General features: G+C 39.1%; 1 protein-coding gene across 1 annotated transcript in view; it reads right to left on the bottom strand.

Moving 5' to 3' along the window:
• The window catches only part of oprl1 (opiate receptor-like 1), a 154668-nt gene that overhangs the window by 28074 nt on the left and 107606 nt on the right, over positions 1 to 18988 (bottom strand). The window contains exons 3-5 of the mRNA XM_012880024.3: positions 16017 to 16104; positions 6388 to 6570; positions 6025 to 6109 (exon numbers count right to left, since the gene is read on the bottom strand). Coding sequence (XP_012735478.2) covers positions 6025 to 6109; positions 6388 to 6570; positions 16017 to 16104 — 356 coding nt within the window. The remainder of the gene's footprint in view (positions 1 to 6024; positions 6110 to 6387; positions 6571 to 16016; positions 16105 to 18988) is intronic.

Genomic DNA, 18988 nt, shown 5'->3' with positions numbered 1-18988 from the left:
AAGCCTGAGTGACTGGAGAGAGCAGCCAGTTGAGAGGTAATCAAATGAACGCTTCATTTGCTGGATTCTCTCACAGACCACATCACTGATGGCTTTTTAGACTCATTTAACTGTTTACACCATAATGGAACAATAAGCCTTGAAGGTGGTGCTCGATACTGTCTGTAGACCAAAACAAAACCCAGCCCCTCCTTTCCCTTCCCACGTGTCCTCTTCTGAGCGCATATTTGTAAAGAACAAAAACACAGCAAATCAGCATTTTGGAGCAACATTTCAAGTGAAAAAGTAACTCAGAACTTGATAATGCTGTTAGAAGGATAACATTTTGATATGCTGGGGGTGCTCTTCACCATGTTGCTCCAACACTGTGCTGACAATAGTATTTTAGGGCAGGGAGGGGCTAAGCCCTGAGTGGCAGCTGTTCACATGCACGTACATGCACACTGTATTTTTTTTGTATTATTAGGCGCACCGGATTATAAGGTACATTACATATTCTTCCCAAGTGTGTAATATCCCTCCGCCCCTCTGGTAGGTTGATCAGACGTCCCCGACTTCCAGGGACAGACCCCGTTTTGGATGACTTGTACCCGGCAAAAGCTGTCCCCGATTTCAGTGTATCATGATGGAGTAAAAACGTTTAGCGCAACAAGAGGTATTTACCCGGTCCTGCCACTGTCCCGACGTAGTAGAGCTTTGACAAATGCACCTTCCCAACCCCCCAGGCAGAGATTCTGCGCTTAACAATATCAGACGTCCCCAGTTTTCATTCTCCTGAGAGGGAGAGCTAATCGTGTCTAACATAAAGCCAAAATTAACGTAACTTTTATATTGGATTAACTTGCTAGGTTTATTGCTGCTAGCGCATACTCCCAGCTGCCTTACATGAATACACTTCTAGTTTAGACTTTACAGTCGGGCAGTCTGTTAGACAGCTCAGGGGTCCTGTCAGGCAGTGACACAGTGTACCGTAATGCTCTGAATAACCACTGAGCGGAGCAGCTTCTTTGCTAACCAAAGTCATCCTTACACTTTTTAAATGATTTTTGAGCGCATTATACCACATAAAATTGGTCAGTAAGCACAACGGTAATCATATACAAGGTGCACCGGATTATAAGTCGCAATAACAATTTTTGAGAAAATGTAAGGATTTTAAGTGTGCCTTATAGTCTGAAAATTATGGTAACGCATGGTTCGGCCAGGCTACGTAAACAAGAGACTGGAGAACAACGCACGGTCTGAAACATTACCTTTTAGTTCTTCACATCATTATGTTTTAGTTGTTTTTATATAAAATATTGAAATTTTGTTTATTGCTCCTTTAAATAATGGCCCTTCCATGTGGATCCTTCAACAGATCTTCTAATTAATTTCAGCCAGCACAAAGCCTTCAGGCATTAAGATGGGTCTGTCACTCATTTCCTTTTGGCTCAAACTGCTTAGTTGGTGTTAGTAAAAGATGGAAGAATGTTCAGGGAGAGCTTTCTGATAAATGCCGAGGGATCTGGCAGCAAGATTATGAGTTTTTACCTTATCTCTGCTATATCAACTGCATCATTGGCTTAAATGTGGTTAATTCTCAACCCGCAAAAGTGAATTCAATTAGGAATTATTTTCATTGAATAAAAAAAAAAACACAATGGTGTTTTGACCTTTTCTGACAAGGATGCACCAAAAACAAATTAACTGGTGACTGAAAAACAAAACTTTCAGCAGATTGGCTAGTCAGAAACTAAAACACCAACACTTAATAGCTAGTTTGTGCAAGAAACAACAATATTTGGTAAAAGTAATAATCTCTAAAATGAAAGAGATGCACTATAACAACTGCGAGTTGGATTTTGTGTGTAAAGACACCTTTGTCCAGTAACCTGGAGGATTTCACTGTATTCATAGATTTCAGTTGATGCATAAAGAGACACATATTTTATTGTTTGTTTTTATTAAAACTTGGAATCGCAAAAACAGATACAATTAATTTCAACCAAAAAGTGTGAGTGTTAATACATTCTCTGTTATTCACTTGCTCCTAAATAGAAAGCAAAATTACCTGAAATTGATGTTTTTGCATCCTTAGTGTCTCTTTAAGTCTGCCTTATCCTGAGCTGGAGCATCATGAGTCTTAATTAATTAAAAAAAAACTTATGGCAAGTCTTATTCTCACTCTTAAAATTCTTAACTGTTTCAGATTAAATGAATCATCTGATTTGAATATGAAGCAGAAATATGATAATTCTTATTTTATTAAAACAACTTCTTTTGAATGTTTGTTTTTCCCATGCATTTGTGATTTTAGCTCATGCTCATAAATTAGAAAAATCACAAAGATCTTCATCCCAAAGTGAGTTACAAGAATTATAGATTTCAACAAATAAAATGTATTTTTTTTTAAATGGACCATCTTTAGGAGAAAGTGTACTCAAAATATATCGGAGCAAGCATGAATTGACAGTGGAGAGGAAAACTCCCCTTTAACAGGGAGGAAAACCTCCAGCAGAACCAGAACCAGGCTCAGTGTGAACGCTCATCTGCCTCGACCAGCTGAGGGTTAGAGAAGACAGAGCAGAGACACAGAAAGCACAGAAGTTCACATTGACCCAGGAGTACTTTCTGTTAGATGGTAATAGAGGATGATCTGCCTCCCCTGGATGATGTCACAGCTAACAGAACACCAGACCAGGTGTACCTTCTATGAAGAGAAAAAAGACAGAGAACAAAAAGGTAAAAGATGAAATAACAACAAGCAATACAAATTGGAGAACAGTAGGAGAACTCAGCAGAGTGAGAGAAATAGACCCTGATGTCCTCCAGCAGCGTAAGCCTATAGCAGCATAACTATAGAGGTAGCTCAGGGTAACATGAGCCACTCTAACTAGAAGCTTTGTCACAAAGGAAAGTTTTAAGATTATTCTTAAAAGTAGACGGGGTGTCTGCCTCACGGACCAAAACTGGGAGTTGGTTCCACAGGAGAGAAGCCTGATAGCTAAAGGATCTGCCTCCCATTCTACTTTTAGAGACTCTAGGAACCACCAGCAGACCTGCAGTCTGAGAGCGAAGTGCTTTTAAACTAAGAGCAACATACATGCTCGTGCCTGTTATTATGTTGCTAACAACATGTGTTATTTTTCTATAACTTGTTTTAACTTGTGGTGGAAACCTATGCCAATGTGTTGTGGGAAAGATTCTGTATTCTTTATTTTGCTTATATTTGCTGTATTCTGAGTTTGCAATGTTATTTTGCTTCACACACTGCTGAGATGCTGGGAACGGTTTTTGTTTTGGAAACATGTTTTTGACACGGGAAGAATAGTTCAGCTGAGAGAGGGACCTGGCCACTCTCGCTCCCACCTGATACTTTGTTACTGGGTATAAAAAGGAGGGAACCGCCCTCAGTCGATGAAGTCTGCTGTGGGTTCGAGTGGACGCCCGGCCACGTGGTTTGTGCTCTTACCGGACTGACCGGCTTCCCAGTTCTGTGCCATGGTAAGAAATGGAACATCACGCCTGTCTGAAAGCATGTTGCTTTAAGTGTTTGCTACTTTGCGTGTGCAAAGTGCTTGCTGTTTTGTGTTGCTATATTCTGTGGGGATAATAAATATGGGCGCTATTATTCTAGCCGAAGCAGTGTTCGTGTTTTTATTTGTGTCTTGCCGATCTCTTCCGAATCTGAATAAAAAATTCATAAAACAAGGGCTTTATATGTGAGAAGCAGAATTTTAAATTTAATTCTATTCTTGATTTAACAGGAAGCCAATGAAGGGAAGCTAAAATTGGAGAAATATGATCCCTCTTGTTGATTTTCATCAGAACTCTTGCTGCAGCATTTTGGATCAGCTGAAGGCTTTGAACTGCATTTTGTGGACTTCCTGATAGTAAAGAATTACAATAGTCCAGCCTTGAAGTAACAAATGCATGGACTAGTTTTTCCAGCATCACTCCTGGACATAATATTTCCAATTTTGACAATATTCCAGAGGTGAAAAAAGGAAACTCTGGAAACCTGTTTAATATGAGATTTAAATTACATGTCTTGGTCGAAATATTTTTTTTTTAACTTTATTACAAGAGGCCAATTTAATGCCATCCAGATTAAGTGATTGATTAAGAAGTGTATTTTTTAACTCACCCTAGAGTTTGAAAAATATTGTATGTATATATTAACATGCTAATAATGTAATGATGTAAATTATAAAATAAATATGCATTTATTTTTTAGTTTTTTTCAGTGATGTCATTTGGCTGTTTTAGGACTATCATCAGACACCGTGGATTGACATCAGTGCCTTTAATATTACATTATTCCTCAAATGTTGAATAGAAAGTCCCACTAGTACTTTGCTTTTTTTGAAGCTCATTTTGATAAATCTGTCCTATATTTTCCCATTTACATAAGACTTTTGAGGAAATGTTCTTCAACACTACACACTGCACACCATCCCTGAAATAAAAGAAACGTCTCATTCAGACTTCATTAAGACTTCAGACCCGTGAAAAACACTAATAGAGTCGTGACATAATCAGATCCACCCTTCAGTGATTAGAGCTTAAATCAGGTCACTGCTTTTCCTTCTATGAAATAAAACAAGCTGAGAGATGCAAATTAAACTCTCTGATCATTCACAATGTGGTAATAGAGAGGCACAGAAAAGCTTCACAAGCACTTCTGATCATCAGGCTAACATCCTAATAAAAGCAATTGGGCTCAGCATGCATGAGCATGCACTAAAACCCAAGCTGAATCTGAACACTGAACATCTAGTGACATGTTTAAAAACAGTTTCTAGCTGGATTTTTGGCTGCATTGGAGCTGAAATTGCATGCCATTTAATAAAATCAGTCCTGAGGGAAAAAAAAAAAAACATTTATTTTACGTGAACATTTTAACATTTGTTTGAATATGGAAAGGCATGAACTGCAATTGAATCTGGATTCCCACTGAAAAGAATCAGCAGGCGAGACAGGAGAAGAGCAAGGTGTGCTCAACCTCGTCCGACTACCTGCAATCCGGCACAGTTAGTTTCACCAGTCCGCTGGTGGGGGCTCAAAGCAGTCCCTGCACTAATAAAAGAGCAATATTTAACCCAGATGTGGCCCTTCTCTATTGTTTCCTGAAGATTTCTCGCTGAGGAAAACAAAGCACCAGTGAACAACAAAAAGCAGAACCATGACTTATTTGATACACAGAGATTTGGTCAATCACGCTCATGCGGCAGTCTAAAATCAGTGTAAATTTTCTGCAGCAGACTAAATGATCTGATCAGGATGCTTAATGGAAAGTACTGTGCAAATACAGATTGATTTCTTACAAAAGAAATTATGTCAACCTGTTGTTTTTTCTCCCAAGTATCCTGACCACTACAGAGTGTGAGCTGGCTATCTTGGTGACTGCAACCATTTGAATGATTATAAAGTTTTAATCTGCTTAAAAAGAGGCCTTAAGTCTCGTGTTCAGATCACACTAGCATCGAGCATCTGTTTTAGATAATTGTACACCAAAGAAGGTAATTTAGGTAATTTTTTACAGTTCAGTATACAAAAAGGGGAAAAATTACATGATTGTTTCCACATATGTTACATTTCTAACAGCATATTTGTTAACACCCATGCAATTAATGTACTGAAAGGAAGAGCGGCATAAGAAAATAAACATAAAATTAGAATAAAAGCACAATGACAATATTGCCTCGTGCCTGATGTGACACATTTGCATATTTGAGGGAGAAAGCCAGAAAACCTTGCACAATATTCAATTGTAAAGTTTGTTTTATGTTAGCTTTAGCCATTAGTTAAACATTTAACGTTTACTTGCAGACTTCCATGACTAGACGAAGAAAAAGAGCTACATTACGTGGAATATCTCTTCATTTTGAGTAGACCAGATTTGTTAATGAAGTGTGGAAAGTTAGCCTTAAAATTAGCCTTAGAGACAACCAGCAAACATTTGACAATTAGAAAACAGAATGAGGGTTTATTCCAGGAACATGCTTACTAATGCAGTTCACATGTGTATCATTTACTTACTGTTATGTTCCACCTCAACGTTTCCCATGACCATTGCCGGGACTCCAAAGGCAGAGGCCAACACCCACACGCAGATGTTCACCATCTAAAGACACAACAACATAGCAGTAACTGAATTTTGGGATTTTGCCATTTTCCCCAAAAAGGGAACCTGTGAAACTCATAACATGCTTTTATCTAGAGCCTTGAGTCTCTGAAGTTGCCTGGAAACCAAGTCAGCTATACAATATACCCTCATACATCAAGGTGAACTCAATCAACTCCTAACATATGACCTGAAATATGCTGTCAAGTCACAGATGTTGAATGAGGTGTGAAATATTTCAAAGGGTAAACTTCTCCGTCTGAATCATGTGGTCTTACCTTGGCCTTGTGTGGCGTCCTCATATCCAGGGCTTTGACCGGATGGCAGACGGCCACGTATCTGTCCATACTCATCACCGTCAGAGTAAAGGTGCTGGTGAACATGTTGTAGTAGTCGATAGACACTACCGTCTTGCAGAGAGCATTACCAAAAGGCCAAAAGCCCAGGAAAACATCCGTGCCCTGAAAATATTCATGGAAAAGGGAGAACATAAGAAGCACTTTTCAATTTATCGTACAAAATAAATGAATAAATAAATAATACAAAAAAATATAAGAAGAAAGCAAAATTTTCCTTTAAAAGATTTATGTGGACATTGTTACATTACACAGTTTTTTGAAAATTAGAAGAAAAGAAACTTGACAAGTTGTTTACAGTTAAGTTAAAAGTTGTTTTACTCTTTTGGAGAAATGTAAAAAACAAAGTTACAATAAAAAAAATGTAGGTTAAGTTATTGCATTTTCTATCTCATCTATGATGCAAAATTCTTTTAAAACATGAAGACAACTTAGAGAAAAAACGAAAGCAGACTAATTAAAAAAGTGAGTGATCTTGAAGTTTGGGTGGCTCCGTATTACATGAAAGCAAAACTTGTGGTATGGAAGTACAAGATGCTGCCAAACCTTAACCTCTGTACATATAACAAATAGCCTTAAAAGGCCTATAGAACATAGAAATTGGAAACACTTAACATTCAGTGCTGCAGCAATTAATCTTCTCAGCCTGAGTCACTTATGGAGTAAAAGGACAAGCTGATGCAGCTCTAGTGAAGCAAACACACCTTTTCACAGGTTCCCCAAATCTGTTCCAACAATTACATTTAAAACCAGCCAATAGACTCGCTAACTAGTGTATTAAATAGCTCTGAACGGTGTTTTTTTTTAAACACACAAATCAGCCAATCTTGACAGCAACTCAGTGCATTCAGGCATCTGGTTATAGAGAAGATTTGCTCATTTTCACCTTGAGTGTGAGATAGTTGTGGGTCCCAGACGGGCTGGTCTGAGTATCTGAGAAATTGCTGATCTACTGGAATTTTCACACAGAACCATTACGCTGGTTTACAGAGGATGGTAAAAAAAAAAAAAAAAAACAGTCCAGTGAGCAGTAGCTGCGTGGATGAAAATGGCTTGTTATTATAATAATAATAATAATACATTTTATTTCAAGCGCCTTTCAAAACACTCAAGGTCACTGTACATGTAAAAACAATAAATGGTAAAAGCAGTCGTCATAATTAAAAGAAACAACACAAATTACACAGAGGAAAGTGATATAAAATCATAATGAAAAGGCAATCTTGAACATGTGGGTTTTGAGTTTGGATTTGAACACGGGTAAAGACTCGGTATTGCAGATGTCAGGGGGGAGAGAATTCCAGAGTGTGGGCGCAGAACGTGAAAAAGCTCTGCTCCCCATGGTTTTAAGACGGGCTGAAGGAACAACTAAGTGAGTGGTAGAAGAGGATCTAAGAATGCGGGAGGGAGTAGAAATTTGAAGTAAATCAGAAAGGTATGGAGGGGAGAGATTATGAATAACTTTAAAAGTAAGTAGGAGGATTTTGAACTGAATTCTATATTTCACAGGTAGCCAGTGGAGCTGCTGTAGGACTGGGGTGATGTGATGAAAAGAGGGGGTTCTAGAAATGATGCGAGCTGCTGAGTTTTGTACTGACTGAAGCTTGTGAATGGATTTTTGAGGAAGACCGAAAAGAAGAGAATTACAGTAATCAATGCGGGAAGTGACCAGACTATGAACAAGAGTGCAGGTGGAGCTAGTGGAGAGAGAGGGGCGAAGGTGATTGATATGGCGTAAGTGAAAGTAAGCGGAGCGGGTAAGGTTATTAATGTGAGAGGAGAAGGACAAGGTACTATCAAGGATGACACCCAGACTCTTGACCTGAGGTGAGGGGGAAATTATGGAGTTGTCAAATGAAAGGGAGAAACTGTCAGCTTTGGATAAAGTAGATTTTGTTCCCACTAAGAGGATTTCAGTCTTGTCATTATTCAATTTAAGAAAGTTGGAGGTGAACCAGGATTTTATTTCGGTTAAGCAGGAAATTAATGAAGGAGGTGGGAGTGAAGAGTTTGGTTTACAGGAAAGATAGAGCTGGGTGTCATCCGCATAACAGTGAAAATTGATGTTGAATTTCCTAAAGATATTACCAAGGGGGAGAATGTAGATGATAAAAAGTAGGGGTCCTAGAACAGAGCCTTGGGGAACACCGGTGGTAACTGGAGAGGAGTTGGAACGATATGACTTAATCTGAACAAATTGAGTGCGGCCAGAAAGATAGGATTGAAACCAGGCTAGGGGAGTGTGAGTGATGCCAATTGTATAAAGTCGATGGAGTAGGGTAGAGTGTGAAACTGTGTCAAAGGCTGCACTTAGATCAAGAAGAATGAGGATGGAAATTAGACCAGAGTCAGCTGCTATTAAAAGATCATTGATTATTTTTAAGAGGGCGGTTTCAGTGCTATGACGGGGACGGAAGCCAGACTGGAACTGTTCATAAAGGTTGTTGTGAGTTAAGTGAGAATGAAGTTGAGAAGCGACTGTTTTTTCCAATATTTTTGAAATAAAAGGTAAATTTGAAATTGGCCTGAGATTATTGTAATTGTTGGGATCTAGTCCAGGTTTCTTCACAATAGGAGTGATAACAGCAGTTTTGAAAAGAGATGGAACAATTCCAGAACCAAGAGAGGAGTGAATGATGGCAGTTATGAAGGGGAGAAGAGCGTGAAGGCAGGATTTGACCAGGGCAGACGGGATGGGATCAAGTGGGCAGGTGGAAGATTTAGATTTGTTGATAAAATTAGAGATATCGGAGAGGGTTGGTAGATGAAAGCTGCAAAAAGGCTGGCAGGGTGAAAGGGTTATAGGGGAAGGGGGTGACAGGATAGGAGGCAGGCACTGGTGAATTATTTTGATTTTATCATTGAAAAACTGCATAATCGAATTGCAGGCATCAGTTGAGCATAGGTGGGGAGGAAGAGAAGCTGGGGATTTGAAAATATTGTTAAACACCAAAAACAGAGTCCGAGAATTACTTTCGTGTGAGCAGATCAGGTTGGAATAGTAAGTGGATTTAGTTTTAGTGATTAGTTCTTTATATTGAGTTATCTGAGTTATATACATTTCGCTGTGAATTGTTAAACCGGTTTTCTTTTTAAGTCTTTCAAGTTGACGGCACTTAGCCTTCATGGTCCGGAGTTCAGGGGTAAACCAGGGGGCGGAGTGGGAAAAGGTGACAGTCCGGGATTTTGTTGGGGCAAGGAGGTTCAAAATATCATTTAAGCAGTTATTGTATTGAGATGTCAGTTCATCCGGTGAGGAAGAAGGATCCAGGATTAAAGTTCTTAGGATGTGTGAAGAGAGAGTGTCCAAGTTAATGTTCTTAATGTTCCGGTATGAAAGGAGCCGTGGGGTCTTTGCTGTGAAGAGACGAGGGGAAATGCTGAATAAAAGGAGGAAATGATCAGATGTGTGAAGATCCTCAGCTGAACAGTTAGAGGGGGTGAGACCAGAGCAACAAATTAGGTCAAGAATATGACCTTTAGAGTGTGTTGGAAAATTTGAAAACTGATCAAAACCAAAATTATCCAGACAAGATAGAAAATCTCTGGTGAGGGGAAGGTTAAAATTGTCCATGTGAATATTAAAATCCCCCACCAATATTACATTGGGTGAGAGAGAGGAGAGGAGGGTTAGAAGATCAGTTAATTCATTTAAAAAGTCACTGTGTGGCTTGGGGGGGCGATAGACGGCCGCAACAATGGTAGGTGTAGGGCCAGAAAGTGTACAGGACAGGCATTCAAATGAGCTGTAGGAAGGCACAGTGACGGGAACCACTTTCCATTTCTCATTGTAGAGTACCGCGAGACCGCCTCCTCGGCGCGTCACGCGGGGCTGGCAAAGGTAAACAAACCCAGGTGGAGTGGAGTCATTTAGTTGTGAATAGTTATTAGGCTGTTGCCAAGTTTCCGTTAGAATGAGAAAGTCCAGTTCACGGTCAACAAGGATATCTTGGACGAGATGACCCTTGTTTGTAAGCGAGCGGATATTGAGGAGACCGAAGTTGAGGGTGATGTTTTGGAGTTTGACTGGAGGCTTAGCCGACCTAGCTGGGCTGGCTAGCACGCTGTGGTTCACAGTCCGATGGGATTTACGTTGAGAGCGGCGAGTTGTGGACCAGTAGGATTTAACAGGTTTGGAGTCGCTGGGATGGAAGAGTCGGCGAGATCCGCGGTGTGTGTATTTCCGGCGGGGTAGGAGAGCAATATCAGGGTAGAGGTTTAAAGATGCCGGCGGAGGTTCAGTCAGAAGTGAGCGGATGCGGAGGAGCTCTGTTGCGGTGTACTGGATTAGACCAAATCCAGGACGGAGAAGAGGCAGCATGAAGATCAGGATTATTACGGTCCAGGTGAAAATCTGTGGAGGCCACATCATTTGTAGCAGCAGCTGGTCCGGAGGGTCGAAGGGCTGGATAGAGAGGCAGGTAAGATTACACTTTTGCCGAAACTTGACGAAGCATGAAGAGTATCCGTAACAAAGTTTCAGAGTAGCTCCGAGCGTTGGGTTGTGGAGGATTGATCATTTAGTCCATGAAATTATTCACAAAAATTGTAGAGCACAGCTGTCGGAGAGTAGCGGCGCCAGAAATCACGCCAGCGTCCACTCACAGATCACCTGACACACCCTGCGTCTGTTATTAACAGAAGTCAGGGGAGAAACGGCAGAATGGTTTTATCACAACAGCATTCTAATAAGTTGTCACAACCAAGCTATGCAGAATATCACCTGTGACGGGCTACGGCAGCGAGATACAGCAAATAATATGGGTATCGCTCTTTTCAGCTAGGATAACTAAAAATTAACCATTAACAGTTTGGAAACACGTAGAGTAATCTCATGAGACTTGTCTTCAGTTTCAACATTAGGTAGTACGGTTAGAAAAAAAGGAAAACTTGTATCCATCCTGCCTTCTATTAGTGGTTCAGGCTGGGAAGTAGTTTTCTAGACACACTTTGGGCCACTTGGTATTAGTAAAGCACCATTTAAACACCACAGCATACCTGACTATTGCTGCTGTCCATGTTGTCCCTTTGTGAGCACAGTGTACCCATCTTCTAATGGCAACCGCCAGCAAGATAATACCCATTCCCATAAAAGCTCAAATAATCTCAAATTGGTTTCTGTAATGTATTAATGCGTTTTCTGTGCTGCGGTGGTCGCCACACTCTGCAGACCTCAATCCAACAGAAATCCTTTGAGAGGGGAAGCAACAGGAGACTTGCAGCCATGAAATTTGCAGTAACCAAATCTGACAAATAAAGCCCTTGTCCAACTTATACAATAAAGAATTTAGGAAGTTCTAACAGGAAAAGGAAGTGTTAGTGTTGCACCGATACCGTTACCAGTATCGGACGGGGCCCCGATCCAGCACTAAAATGGTGGTATCGATATCGGCCAGTACCAACAAATAAGACTCCGATACCATTTTGATGTTTGTATGTCACTTGAACGCAGCCTTCTTTCTCCCGACTAGAATTATACATGTTATATAAGTTCATGAAAGTTGCACTATTTTGACATTTGAGAGCCAAAGGTTTATTCAACTATTGTCACCCATTCCAGGTAGGCAATAAAAAGTTCTACTACCCTAAGTAGTATGCAGTTCTTCATATATATATATATATATATATATATATATATATATATATATATATATATATATATATATATATATATACACACACACACATCAATTTCAAACAGATGGTATTGGTATGGTATCGGTATCGGCCAATACTGCACAGCCAGGTATTGGGTATCGGGGCCAAAAAATGGCATCGGTGCAACACTACCTAAAGTGGCCAAAGAGTGCATTTGAGCAGTAAATTGTCCCATATTCAACCTATCATAAGCTGTACTAGTGTTTTTTTCATTTAAAAAATGAATGGAAAAAATGTCTAAACCAATGGAAACTGTATTTATTACACAGAGGGAGCCTTCTCTTATTTTGTTCACAACACAGCTATTGTAATGAGAATAGTTATGATTACTATAATAGTATAGAGGAATCCTGAGTTGAGCAGGATTATGGCGATATGAGTGCAACCGGTTCTTTGCTGCAAATGAGAGCCACGCTTTAGGATCATGTATCTTAACAACATGGATGACTCTGTCCCATGGGGCTGCCTTGGGACAGCTCAGGGATGGCCGAGCTGTCAGTCAGCTCCCGCTGAAAGGCTCCAGTTGCAAAGACCGCAGCCTAGTTGAAACAGTAACAAATGGTTCCTGGTTTCCTTCTATAATGCTGGGGCCAGATCAAAAATAACCACCCTGGGCAGACGCACCGATTTATGTTTCTGCTGGTGGGCACTCACCACGCTTGCATGACTTGTTGCTATTTTAAAATACGCGCACATTCGTCTCACAGCAAAACACACATTAGATCAATTAACAGCAACAGCCTCCTACACACATACACATCTACACCATGGTAATGCATAGTTAATATCAATGTAACCCAACACAAAAGGCTCCGATGAAGATAGGAAATAATAAAACCCACAGTCCAGCACCACAGCCTGGATTATAGCGTGCCGTAACCGTATAGGCCTAAAGGCGTGACTGGAACTGTCCGCTGTGCTGAAAGTCAGTATAGGTCAACAATCACAGCCTACCAACTTACCAGAAACTAGGCTCCTTCATCCATTAATCACAACCTGATATTAATTATACAGTCAATGATCACAACTGGCTTTTAATGAAACAACTATAGTTGCAAGTTAAATCATAAGTTTTACTCACAACACACAACAGGAAAGAGATAATTATAACAAACCAAAACTATAGCAAAAAGGCTAAACTAAAAGCAAATCATGGACCAAATCCACAATTCAAAACCATTCTGACACATGGCTTAAAGCATAGCACCACATTAGGCTTCATCACAGCAAATGTTTGTTGGTTTGCCATTCACCTTTCTTGTTGTTTCTTGGCAAGGAAAGCGTTGCCCCTGGTAGCGATGCATTTTATGAACTGGTCCGCAATTGTTTTTCAGTTTCTTATTACTCCACAATGGCTTGCGAACATACATTATCTTAAAATCTATGCAGATTTAAACTTTTTGTGACTTTGAAATCTCTCCAGTGCTTTGACCCAGTTGGAAAAACCATTGTGGTCAAAAGCTCCTAAACACACTTGGCCATGTGCTGTAGAAGGGAGAGGGGAGCACATGTTTTTGGCTACAGTGCAAACCTCACAAAATACGTTGTTTTTTGTCCAACCTTTTTTCTGCCAAACGTCTGCACTGCTATTGTCCTCAGTTGTTGATACGGCAGAGTTCTGACTGGATGACGGTGTTGGGTCGGTGGATATTTTTGATATTTTTGTCACCAATTAGTCCATTTTGTTGGCTAAATCAACCGCCATGCTTGTTTATCAGCAAGTTGCTGTCCAGCCTTTTTGGAGGTCGTTAGCTAATCAATGTCAAGTGTAAGCTGCCTGGCTAAGGTGGGTGCTTAGAAATCTCGGTGGGTGCTCCAAACCAAAAGCAACCATGTAATTGGCTATGGCCCTGGGCAATCTAAAGCAGCTAACAAGCCACTCATCATCAAGCACCAGCAGGTCAACAGAGCCTCTGGATCCTTCCATCAGTGATGTCCTGCAGCAGTGTCATTGCTGCCATTGTTCCCCAATTATGTGCAACTTTACACAGCTATTTATGGACATTTGTAATGGTCTCCACCTTAGAAATCATCACCCCTGACTTGCTGGTCTGATCCCATTTTTCTTTTTTAGTGAGAATGAATGTGTCCCTTAGATGATTTATATGTACTTCATGCATACCATTGCACAGACAGATGTGCATTTACATCTACAGGGTACAAAAACAGAGGAATGTTTACGTTTGCATCTGATTGAGGTTGTTTCCATAACTTTTGAGGTGTGTTATGTTATTGTATGACACTAAATGTGATTCTGTTATTTTGTACAGATTTAAATCATAAAAGCCTCAGGAGAAACTCAGAAGAAAAAAAACATTGGATTCAATGTTCATTGGTTTAAATGCAACTGGAGTTACATTTCAGTGTGTTTGGCTAAGTTTTAGGTCTTTGTAGTTTGTTATTGTCAATAAAGTTTTCAAGGTTGCCTCACATTTTCATGGGAGAACAAACGTTTGCTTGGATTACTTGGATTGTTTTGTATTTAATGCCTTGTACTGTAAAAAATAAATTTCACCACAGAAACACGCTTTGTCAATAAAGAATCTTTGAATCTTTCTAAAGATCACTTTATGACTCCGGTCTGAGAAAGGTGCTATATAAATAAACTTTACTCACTTACACCTTCACACAATGTCGCTTTTATAAATCTCGGGTTGTGCGTTAAACATTGCAAGTTTATCTGTGTGTATGCACACTTCGTACATAAGGGCCCTGATCTAAATTGCGTATGGTCATAATAACTATATAATTCAAGAGATTTAGGCTTTATCTTTACTGTCAGTCAGATTTTGCTATGACAATAATGATATTTGGCAGAACTAAGATTAAGATTTTGAAAAAGATTTTGAAAAATTGCATATTGATTGTTTGATCATAAAAGGGTTCTTAAAGATATTTTTAAGAGTTTCAATTATATAAAAAAGTGGAAATTATTTGAAACAATGACGTAACTGCCTACTTTCGGCAAGTCCTCTATTAGGTTTTTCTCAAACTTTGAATTTAAACTGAAAATGTTCATCATCTGTAATAAATAGTGATAGTAAATAAGATATAGTAAACTTTGCCAATGAAGACAGTAGTATTATGAGTGCCTTTAGGTTTTCACTGCTCTAGCAATGCTCAGAGTTGTTCTTTCCTTGAAAGTTGATGTTTTAAGTGTGTACCTGTGTGAAATTAGTACCACGGGATTTTTGACGTGAAGCACTATCGACTTGTAGAATTTTCAAAACTGAGTTTATTATAGGGATTTAAAAAATGTGTAGTAAATATCCTGTGTCTGAGAACTGATTTCTTGTCAACTGGATGCCCACTGAGCATATTTTTAAGATCTGAGATAAGATGTACTGGCAGGCAATCTCCATTACCTGCCGATTTTCATCCCACCCTCATCTGTTTAAGCTGCACTATGTCAAGGGTGCTAAACTGCTAAAACAGAATCGCAAATTTTATCAAAGAGGAACGTCAACCACATGATGCAGAAAGTGGATCCAATTAAATGAGTCGCTTTTCACTCAACATGTCAGACTGACTAAGTTTTCTGACAGCTGAAGCAGCAAGTTATGTAAATGAGGGGAGCTTTATTTAAAATGCATTCAAATTAACACACAATTTCTGTAAACAAAGAGAAGAAGAGTGAATACAACAGATCTGAATATGGTGGAAAAGGCCAGGAAACAAATGCTACTTGCTAAGTATCATGCTAAGAATGATATAGATTTTCTTTTGTAAGAAAATATTCAGTTCAATTCAAATCCTGCATTTCTATGATACAAATAGAAATCTAAAGTCTACTCATTAATGCATTTGTGTATATATATATATATATATATATATGTTTATAATAAACTATTTCTTTAGTGGAGAAACACTTTTATCATCTGAACAATTCTTACCTGGAAAGGCAGCGTAGCCAGGAACAAAGAGTCAGCCAGAGCCAGGTTGAAGATGTAGATGTTGGTGGCTGTTTTCATCTTTGTGTATCTGAGGAAAGAAGATGCAAAGAAACACGTAAAGTCAGTCACGTGAAAAACCAAAACACTGGCAGATAAGTTCATGCTTTGTCACATTTCCTTGGAAATCTCCCTTTAACCCCCGGCAGTCAATTTACAAGAAAAAAATAATCCAGGAATGGTTAAAGTCATCTGAAAAATCCTCAATTTGTGAAGGAATTCAGGTTTGCTGCCTATGAACTTTCAGATGTTGAGAAGTCTGCAAATTTGCAAAACTCATTCAGTATTTATGGTGATTTAGTCAGTATTTAAGCTCTAGAGCTGGCTGCATATGTAAGATAAACAACATACTCTCTGTGGTCCCCTTGATGCATAGATGAGTTGTAGCTGTATTTGACAACAGATCACAGCAACCCTTTGACATAGGAAGTCAATGGCACTGTTACAAAAGGTTCAATCCATGAATGTTTTGGATGACATGTCCAAAACACGTACAAAGATTATAATGATGCTTAATATCTATTATGCTGTTAATGGCTGAAAACTTTGTATAATTAAATGACTGACGAATGGGACCAGATGCTGCCACCATTCATACAAAATGTATTGCTGTCATAAAAAATCATACTGTACTTTAAAACATGATTAATCATTCAGGATAAGAAATAACGTAATATTAATTCATGTATTTTAACAACATTTTGCTAAGAAAGGATTTGTGTAATTTACAACAACTCAGTTTCATTATGAAGGCAAACATATTTCTGTTGCTTTATTTAAGGTCTGAATTGTATTTTTGACATATTTTAAAATCATTCCAACTTCAAGATTAATAAAAACAGGAGAATTATATAGGTTCATCCTTTTATTAGGGTAACATGACCTCACATTGGAAAAAGAGCAGGAATATCCAACCGTAACATAACATTTCTTTATGCCACTGAAGTAAAAGATGAATTTATTCAAAGTGTTCTTACGTCCTTAACTGGGGGTATGATTACCTGGGGAGTGTAATGCAGGTGCAACACTAGTAAAGTTATAGCGCTGCTGACAATTAAAAGGCCCAAATCGTCTGAACACCTGTTTGTTTGGGTCACCATGGTCCCAAATGCATTGATTCTGGTTTGCCCTGCAACCACACCAAGGCATTTAGATCTCAGTGGCACAACAAAAGTGATTTTATGGCTGCATCTGTTAGTCATGAAATATCCAATAGTTGAATGTGCCACAGACAGACCATAATAAGAACTGCCAGAGTCTTCAGGATTACTGTTGTGGTAAAAATTTCCACCGATGATGTATGCCTCCGAGACGCTGCCAAGACGGCACAAAAACACAAAGGTACTGACACGGTGAAACGTTAAATCTATTATACAACGACTGCCTCAAGCAGAACTCTGGTGAGATCCAACATCTGCCCTCAAAGAAACCTCACAAAAATGCATCAGAGCAAAAAGCACCCCGTCTCTTTTTCAGCCTATGCCAAATCTCTTGTTTCCAGCGTCTCCTTTAGCTTCTATTCAGTTTCGCCTCCAGCTGTTCTTCACACCCGTTTCCCACTTTCTTTCAGTCTTTTCTCGTATTATCCCTCTCATTTCCCTCCACCGACTTTCTCTGCTCTGAACAGGGTCTATTCCAGCCAAAAACTGATTTTTTCTTATTACTTTTGACATTCTTATCTTTGAGATATAGGGATTTTTTGAGGGACAGTTTTCTCTTCATCATTATAAGTCTTCTACTTCCGTATATTCACATTCAACTCTTAGTTTTTCCTCTTTTTTTTTTTTTTACATCTTTTTTGTCTTACATCCATCTCTGCCAAGTGGAATGTTTGGCACTTCTCTTTCATTTACTTGATCTTTCTTCTATTTATCCAGCTTTTAAGCTTTGAATTCCTTATTTTCCTACTTCTTGCATTCATTTAACTTATTTCATATTATTAAGCTGTATTAAACCATTCATTTAATTTTCTCCACTTTTTCCTGTAATCCCTTTTCAGCCTTTTCTTTTAATTTTACGTGTTTGCTCCTGCTCTCTTTCTCGTTTTCTCTTTAGCTGCACGTTTCTCCCTCCTTTCTGCAGGCTGATGACTTGCAGGCATACCCAATCTCTTCATAGAGAATATTTCAGGCCCGTTCAGCAACACTCCCTTTTTTTTTTTAAACATAAGGGGCTCTGGTTTACTCAACCAAAATGTCTATATCTGTTCTTTCTCTGGATCAGATTCACTTCCATGTCAGTTTCTACTGTCTTCTAGCATTTTGTCCCTGTGGTTCAGGCACAGTTTCTTATGTTTTTTCTCTCTCTCTCTCTCTCTCTCTAATCCCTGTGCCCATATTTTCTGGATTCTATGATTTATTTCTCAAATCTTGTTTTTTTTTTGGTTCAAAATGAATCTTGTTTATAGTAACTGGAACAAAAAAAATTTTTTTTTTTTTTTGAAGACACTAGCTTTGGATTCTGTTTGCTCTGGACCAATGAGGACACACAGCCAGGGTCGTGTGGAACAGGTCAGTTTGGAAGAAGATCCATTATCATCACTGTTTTCAGAACTCAATCAGGTCAAATCAATGTATTGCCATTGCATCGTTTTACTAGTGGCACAGTCTGAACAGACTAGTATGACAAATTATTAGATAAAAATATATTCAAAAACCTTAAAGGTTACCTATTATGTACATTTTTTATGTTTTTGTGCTTCCATTTGGCTCTCTACTGCTTCTAGAAACAGTTCAAACAATAAAAAAACCCACCCAGTCGTACATGGAAATAAATGTTTGGTTGGCGTCCCTTTCAAAAATCTCCCGCTTATTCCGACACAATCGGCGTGGGCACTGCCCATAGACCCCTGCCCCCCCCTAGACCCCACACTTCCTTGACATATCCTAAGGAAAGACTGTTTGGAAAACAACCAA

This window comes from Fundulus heteroclitus, chromosome 1 (genome assembly GCF_011125445.2).
Source record: "Fundulus heteroclitus isolate FHET01 chromosome 1, MU-UCD_Fhet_4.1, whole genome shotgun sequence".
In the NCBI taxonomy this organism is placed as follows: Eukaryota; Metazoa; Chordata; class Actinopteri; order Cyprinodontiformes; family Fundulidae; genus Fundulus; species Fundulus heteroclitus.
This window is presented reverse-complemented; position numbering and strand designations above follow the sequence as displayed.